The 8,816-nt window shown below is 33.3% G+C and overlaps 1 protein-coding gene across 1 annotated transcript; it reads right to left on the minus strand.

Moving 5' to 3' along the window:
• Nucleotides 1–3,010: 3,010 nt before the first annotated feature.
• On the minus strand, nucleotides 3,011–7,234 carry LOC101492508 (PHD finger-like domain-containing protein 5A). The gene is made up of 2 exons (XM_004513760.3): nucleotides 7,078–7,234; nucleotides 3,011–3,522 (listed from the first exon to the last, which is right to left on the minus strand). The coding sequence occupies exon 2, from the start codon at nucleotides 3,498–3,500 to the stop codon at nucleotides 3,168–3,170; it is 333 nt and encodes a 110-aa protein (XP_004513817.1). The 5' UTR covers nucleotides 3,501–3,522; nucleotides 7,078–7,234; the 3' UTR covers nucleotides 3,011–3,167.
• Nucleotides 7,235–8,816: the final 1,582 nt, after the last annotated feature.

Below are 8,816 nucleotides of genomic sequence, written 5' to 3' on the forward strand. Positions count from 1 at the left end.
ACCCTCTGATCCTTGTAGACACTCAGCAGCCTATCACAGAATCACAGTGCGACTCTTCCTTGTTGAACACTTTTCACCCAAGAAAGTAGCCACCAGTTTCTAGCTGGCTTTCTATCAACCCTTTGATCCTTGTAGACACTCGGCAGTCTAACACAAAATCAAAGTACGACTCTTTCTTGTTGAGACCTCTCACCCAAGAAAGTAGCCACCAGTTTCTAGCTGGTTTTCTATCAACCCTTTGATCCTTGTAGACACTCGGCAGTCTAACACAGAATCACAGTGCGACTCTTTCTTGTTGAGCCCTCTCACCCAAGAAAGTAGCCACCAGTTTCTAGCTGGCTTTCTATCAACCCTTTGATCCTTGTAGACACTCGGCAGTCTAACACAAAATCAAAGTACGACTCTTTCTTGATGAGACCTCTCCTATACTAATATTGTCAGCTTGACATGTTATTTTCGATGGGTTACATGTACCAACTTTTGACGTGTAAATACTTTGGATTCGTATTTCAAAAACTATTCCGCTGCTTGTAAATTCTGTTGACTTAATTGTCGTTGTATTACGACTTAAATATTTATCCAAATGTATTTTACCTTATTTAATTCTCTGTTTTATTTTAATTCTTTTGAAAAAAAAAATACACCCTCGCTTAGAAAAACGGGGTGTTGCTTTCTATCAACCCTTTGATCCTTGTAGACACTCAGCAGTCTAACACAAAATCAAAGTACGACTCTTTCTTGTTGAGACCTCTCACCCAAGAAAGTAGCCACCAGTTTCTAGCTGGATTTCTAGCTTTCGTTTTGTTTCAAAGTATTGTTACACACAGATTAACGATTTGCCAATCGATTATCGCGAGTCTTGTTTTTCTTTAATCTTGAAACTATATAAGCTAATCGATTTACCAATCGATTCTTTTAAAGCACTTTTCAGAATAAATCGATTTACAAATACGCATAATCGATTTGGCCACAAACTGGGAATTCACTGTGATGTCAAAACATTTGTTTCAATCGATTACCCAATCGATTGTGTTTCAAAAAATTTCTTTCAATCGATTTCCCAATCGATTGTGTTTAAGTTAGTGACTCAGCTATTTTGATGTTAGTTGATGTGCCAGTCGATTTGGTATTTGTTTTCTGAAAAGTTCTTACCAGATGTTTAGTTCAATCGATTTCCCAATCGATTGCAACCAAACTTAACTTGATTGAAATTTCACACAATAGATTGTCCAATCGATTGTGTTTGTCATAGGGAAAATTATTTTACAAATAGTACTTAAGCAATCGATTGGCCAATCGATTACCCTCAAAACTGGAGTGTCACTGTGACTTGTACAATCGATTTCTCAATCGATTTATTTCAATCAGTTTTCATTTTGTGATATGTACAATCGATTTGTCAATCGATTAACCTGTAAATCAGGTTGCCACTGACTTGTTCAATTTTCAATTCTAATTTAGTCAGTCGATTTCCCAATCGATTATACAATCACAAACATATACTTATCCTTACACCCTTGTCATGAAATCGATTTCCCAATCGATTTACTCAGTGAATAATCAACTTTTGTTGATTTCTTGTGTTCCAAGCAATATGTTCCAAGTGTGTAGGATTGGATTGTTGTTCCTGAAATCTTGCTCAATTCAAATGTTAGATTTATCATATTGATGTATGAACATTGTATGTTTGTTAATTATGTCAAAATTAGGATTCAAAGGACTAAAGTCCAACATGCTCCAAAGAAATTTCATCGGTTTGGGTTGAGTAAACAACCTGTCTTTTTCTATCAAATCCAAATTGATATTCAACATGTTGGTTTAGGTCATAAGATGTAATTATTTAGAAGAATTAAAAAAAAAACAAAAATATAATTAAATATCATTATAGTTCATACAATTTTCAACAATTAGACTAAATTCTACCTTTTATAATTTTAACACTCCAACGATATTGAAACACTTCAAGACCAACATAAACAAAGATTAAAAAAATTGTAATTTAGTAAGTCATATATAAATTATGTTGTAAATCCTCAATGATATTGGCGGTTCTCTGATGCACAATTTTTTTGTTGAAGAAATTGGATTCACGAGTTTACAAGTTTCCAATCATAAACCTAATATTCAAACCAAACAACTTCAAATTTAACCAAGTTAGACTCCAAACTTGAATAAATTCGAATAAAATACAGATTTGATTGATTTGAGTCATCACAATGAATAGATTGACCTAAATTGGTGAACACAACATGAATAAATAGTACAACTCATCAAACATAATCTATAATCTATTTCGGGTATGTTTGGTTGTAGGAGATGAAAGGGGAGGAGGGAGAATATTTAACTTATGTTTATTTGATTCAATATTTAACATGGGAGCAAAATCCCTCCTAAATCCCTTTTTGATTTCCCTCCATTTTTAAGATATTTGGAAGAGGAGATCAAAATCACTTATTAACCATTTAAAATCTCTCTCATCTCCATAAACAAACATAAATTCAATTAAAATCCTTATCATACCCTCCATTAAGGAGAGAAGACATTTTTGTTCAAAAAAAAAATCAAACAAAACAATAATTTCATTGTAGTTTAAGTCTTTATTTTCTCATTGCAATAAACTATGATCACTAGTTTTCTTAAGTTTTATATTGAGGATGATTTGTCCTTTCAAAACCGACTTGTAAAATGATGGGTGCCCCTCTTTATAAAGTCTTTTAGTGCTCTATCCATTTCCATTTCCATTGTAGAACTTGAATTTTTTTTCAATACACACTGTCACGTCTAAACTATTGGGCTTGATGCGTGTATATAAATGGTGGTGACCCAATCAAGTAAGTTCTGATACCATCTTAGATTTTATATTAGGCTTAACTCATCTTTACAAGACCGGCTTGTAAGATGAAAGATGCCACTATAAAGTCTTCAAGAGCTATATCTATTTATGTGGGACTTGGGATTTTTCCAATACGTTAACTAGTTCTGCACTTAAATTGGCAACAATTGTTTCAGATAAAAAAAATTAAAGTCTCATTGTACTGATAGGTGATAACCAAACAAAGCATACATATTGAGCAGAATGTTTGTTAGAAAAATTACAAAATGTTGAATCCATCCTCATCATCTTTTCTTGAGACCATACTTTTTAAGTTCATTTGAATCCATCCTCGTCATCTTTTCTTAAAACCATACTTTTTGCGTTCATAGAATAAATCAGTCTTGGCACTCCCTAAGTTTACAATTTTAGGGCAACCATCTCTATCTTTCTCCTGCTGTGTGCATTCCTTGCAGTAGTACGCATCCGATATCCCTACTCCTCCGCATATAACACATCGACCCTGAAACGATCCATAGTTGCACTCGTCACAAACTCTGACGAGTGTGCATGGACGCACATAAGAGTCGCATATCACACATTTTCCGTCACACTTCTCGCACAATCGTCCAATGGCTATTCCTGGCTGCTTACGACACATGATCAAATCTGGATGATGCTTGGCCATATTTTCAACAACCTGCTAGAAGCTGCATTATCAATATACAAAAAACATTAAGACTACAATTGAATGTTGAACAAAATATATAGTAACTCACCAAAACACTAGGTCTAGCAAAACTCAGTATAATATCAAATTTTGCAACAAAATATTAGAATAGCTTCATTGTAATCTTCGTAACTAATATTTCCATGTAAATATGCAAAATGCTTAAGTGAAATCTATTATAATCATAGGATCAGATAGTCTCTTCATCATATTAGCCACAATGTGATCTTGATATTGATCTTTACATTAGAGGAAAATTGATTGTGGTAATAATCATAACAGACAATTGCCTACCTCCAAAATATTACAAAACTTTCAATTTTCCGATTGATGAGACGCCGCATAATAATGAGGCACACTGCATATATTCAATAGTGTTCTTTCTTACTAAGTTAAGGCTAACCAAAAATTGCCAAGTATACTACAACCATGAACCACCATATAATCCAGAATTCTTTTTAAATCATTTTGCTAAGCTGAATATAAAAAAATCAAAGGTAGACAAAGGGGCTACCAATCCTACCAAGCATAGAAACCTTCACCAGCCTAAGAACCTATTTGTAAGCTTTGTCCTCATAACAGTAACATGATCAACTGTGAAGCCCTAACACATACTTGGACACATGACATGGTACCAACACTGACACGTAGACACCAATAATAGTTTGAAAAAGTAAAAGTGTGATAGAAACTGGTACCGAACGTATAAATATAAAGGAAATAACTGACTTTTATTGAATAATTCTGGTTATTGAATTTAATTACAAAGGGAAATCTGTTATATAATTACAAGAGATAAATTAAAGGACATTCAAAGATGGTAACAATAGTTTCCTGCAAGAAATTTGAGAGTCTTAGTCTCTCCCTTCCAAGAATTAGAGAGCTTGGCCACTCCCAAATAATTGCTTTCCCTCCCTTTTCCAATAATTTCTCTATTTATTATAATTACATAAATATAACCGTCATCATTTAAATATAACTGCCATAACATCTAATCTAATTAAGAAATAGGCCCAACCTTCTGGTTCTTCTATTATATTGCTTACTAATAATTAGTCTAACAAAGTGATTAAATGTATTGATATGTGCCCATACGGACTCCATACAAGCCTTAGTTATCAATGACATTAACTTTCCACCCATTTTATTGTTTGACGTTTCCCACAAGGGCGGCAATGCCATAGGTATATCAAATAGTCTGAATGTTAGATATTACTTACATCTCTAGCTTGTTATACCTTCAAGAACCGATTGTTTTATGAATTTGGCTCCTCTAAAGTGAGAAGTTAGTAAAATGAGTGAATCAATGGTTGATATTATAACCATTCATGATTGGTCATGCATGTGCACATAATATCAACTATTCATTTGATCATCAATGGTTGATATTATTCACTTTATTCTCTACAATGAATTGTTCACTTTAGAGGAGCCAAATCCTTGTTTTGTTCTCTACCTTTCATGCAGTAGTAATTTCTGTACCATGAGTCCAAAACAATGCAACACACATTTAAAAGATAAATTAATTTAAACTAGGAAGCATGATTTTGATGTGAAAGCTTAATCCTAAAACTTGATAAAAACAAAAATTTGGATAAATGATAAAATGAACCCACACCACCGTACTTACCCTTCAGAACTCTCTCCCATATATTTAAAACACTTCAACACAGCATTGTCCGAATTCGATGCCAAGTAAAACATTAAAAAGAAACAACAAAGCAAAGTTCCACAAACCTCAGAGGATGAATATTGAATACCTTACTTAGGTGTAAATAGCAAACAAGATTGTGCTATGCTATGCTTATGTTTGAATGAATATTAATGTGGAAATTAAGAAACTGTTTACTTCGTAAAAATATTTCCTGTGTTTATTTCCAAAAATATGTGTCCATTTTAGAGGCTCTTGAAGTAAACTATTATCATGGAATATTGAATACCTTACTTAGGTGTAAATAGCAAACAAGATTGTGCTATGCTATGCTTATGTTTGAATGAATATTAATGTGGAAATTAAGAAACTGTTTACTTCGTAAAAATATTTCCTGTGTTTATTTCCAAAAAATGTGTTCATTTTAGAGGCTCTTGAAGTAAACTATTATCATGGACGTAAAATGAAATGCTAGTTAATGAAGATGCATTTTCAGAAATAATGATTTTTTATTTATACTTTCACTGTTTTTAGAAATATAGACAATTGTTCACTTCAAAAGTCTCTTAGCTTCTTATTAACTTATAAAGTTAACACAAATTCTAGAAAGTGAAAACAGAAAATGTTTTAGCAAAGTAAACGACCTCTAATATTCCACAATGATAGACTCAATAGTGTCTGACCAACACAAAATGATTCAACAAAAGCTAAGCCTATAACTTATTGTGGTGCAAGGTTTTTAGGTCAGTCAGGTCACTGGTGCCAAACAGCCAAGCCTATAATTAATTGAACAATTTTGTTTCAACAGTGTCCCGCCATTCATTTTTATCATGAATGATGTACCAATAATCCATATTGTTAGTAGAATATCTGAGCATACCCTACCCCGGATGTTACTTTATCTCATCATTTGCTTATAAAACAAAACTACCTTCTTCTATAAAACAATGACAGTGAATCACTAATTTAGTTCCAGAAATTGTAGGCTAACACAATTTGGTCCCAAAATTGAAAGTTATCAATCACATTTGACCTATTGAGACAATTTCTGAAAATAAATTGACTGAAACAAAAGGACTATTGTGACCCGGGATTTCAACTTCAGAGGTCATTTTGAAGTTTTGTTAAAATGAAAAGACCAAGTTGACCGACTCCAACAATTTCAATTAATCGATGATTCACTAGTAACAATAACATGACAAACATGAACAAATTGCCCAAACTCTTCCTCCAAAACAATTTGTTTTAATTATTTTCATTAATTGGTTCTATAACATAGCCCCCACGATTAGGAATTCTCACTCTGTATTTTCAAATCTTCAACCAATTATATAATTATATTCTATGAATCACTAAGAAAGACACTACACTAATATGTAAACACCAAAATTAATTTAAAAAAATTAAAGCTAATGAATGTAACCACGAGGTATCGTGAAGTGTGAGATACACCTTCAATCTAAAGTGTTACAGCTACATAGACACCGGTAATAATTTAAAAAAAAAAGAAAAAGAGTAATTGAATGTAAACACAAACACCAAATACACATTCAAATTCAATTTGAAGTATCGGTGCTAAATAGGTTATATCTACTAAAGGGACATTATATTCAGTAGCAGCAAGTTGACTAATCGAGTGAGAGTAAAAATTAATTCCAAACAGTTGAAAAATTAGGAAATGGTGCAATTATTAAATTAAAAATAAAAAAGAAAAAGCATACAAATCGAGAGTTATGATAAACGATCTTTTTAATTTAATTGTTAATTAAATAAAATGCAGAGAACAAGTAACAGTAGATTCATGCGATATGTTGTTGAAGGAGTATTTGAAGAAATTGATTGAAAATGCATAGAAGAAAGAGTGAAAGGGAACGAGAAACATGCCTGCTGTTACAGTTGAAGCTGATGGGTCTTCTCTTTTGCGTGAGAGAGTGAAAATTGTTTGAGAGAAATTGAGAGTAACAAAACAGAAAGTGTTTGCAGAAAAAGTGGATATAAAAAATCAATTTTGTTAACTGTACCTCTTAAATTTGTCATAAAAATTAAATACCCAAAATACCCCTCCTTAATTGCCTCATTCCTTGAACCATAATTTGTATATTTCTATCTTCAACTTCTATCTCATATTCATCTTTTTTCTTGTTCACACCCCCTTTTCATCCATTTTCATCTTCTCTCTTTAGCTTCATCAAGCATCAAGATTTTCAACAACTTCAATCATTTTTATTTTATCCACTTACATCAGATTTGCATCAATCTTCTTCTTCTTGATACAGGAACAACAATGGTGATTCAGAGTGTGTCCAGAATTTGTATACGCAAATTGAGTCTGCATAGGAACCTACATGAACTAAGTGTGCATACGTGAATTGAGTCTACATAGGAATTTATGTGAACTGAGTATGCGTACGTGAACTGAGTATGTGTACGTGAACTGAGTTAGCATATGCCACATCTTTAATTGTGTTTGATTTTGACTACGATATAGTTATCCAGAAATGGTGTGCACTATGTTTATTAATAGACCAAGGTTATAATTAATGATACTGCTAATAATGAGGGTCGTCGCGTTAGACTAACCACTTTTGCACGGGCTCAACGTCTTGAAGAGTAGCAGGAAGTGCAACGAGAGAGGCAGACACAAAGGGAACAACAACGATTACAATAGCAACAACAACAAGCATAACAAGAGCAACATGGCCTATAGGAAGAGCAGTCACAACATGAGGCCCAACCAGAGCAGATGGATCAACCTCCACATACTGATAGATATCCTGATGATTTTGTTGATACATTGTCCTTAGGACATTTTGTGACCACATGGCCACTCACCTTTAGGATAGAGTGTTAATTATCTCGATCATGTTAAATTTTAATAGTTGTTGTCATACTGCGTTTTAACTTGCATTCTTCCCCTTCTTTTATTTCAGGATCGTGTGGAGTTAAGGGTATTTAGCGATGGAAAGAAATTGTGATTGAACATGAAGAGGTGGAGCAGTTGGTTAAGAGTTTAGAGTTATATCCATTGCTAAAATGCAGTTACGAAATGATCGACAAATGGATCCTATCTGCTTTCGTAGATAGGTGGTATCGAAACACCAACCACTTCCATCTTTTGATTAGAGATATGACGATGCAAATGCATTAGTTGAACTACTTGAAATTACTGAGTCTTCTGCTCATGCTGAATTTAATGTCACGCGGAAAATCATAGTTCTATATAGTTGGCTACTTGAAGTATACTATCAGTTGTCGTGACCAACTATGGGAAAAGGATGCGGTGATGTTTCTACTATTTTTGGATGGTTGCATCCTTTTCAGAGACAAGAGTGTCTTCGTAGTTAGTGTTGCTTACCTAGAGTGCTTCTAAGACTTCAACTCATGTGAGGGATACATATGGATGTTGTTGCTCTTGCTTACTTATATGATAATCAATGTGAAACTAATATGCATCACACTATGATAATCTCTGTGAAACCAATATGCATCACACCAGAACAATGAATTATGAGTGAGTGGTGTGAGTTATGAATGAGTGTGAGTTATGAGGTTAATGATGGTGATGAAGAGAGAAATATACAATTACGGTTTAAAGAATGAGGCAAATGAGGAAGGACATTTTG

The sequence above is a fragment of the Cicer arietinum genome, chromosome 6 (assembly GCF_000331145.2).
Source record: "Cicer arietinum cultivar CDC Frontier isolate Library 1 chromosome 6, Cicar.CDCFrontier_v2.0, whole genome shotgun sequence".
Taxonomy (NCBI): Eukaryota; Viridiplantae; Streptophyta; class Magnoliopsida; order Fabales; family Fabaceae; genus Cicer; species Cicer arietinum.

Excerpts from the sequence above, each read along its gene's own strand:
- LOC101492508 (XM_004513760.3), bottom strand. The coding sequence starts at position 3,500 with ATGGCCAAGCATCATCCAGATTTGATCATGTGTCGTAAGCAGCCAGGA.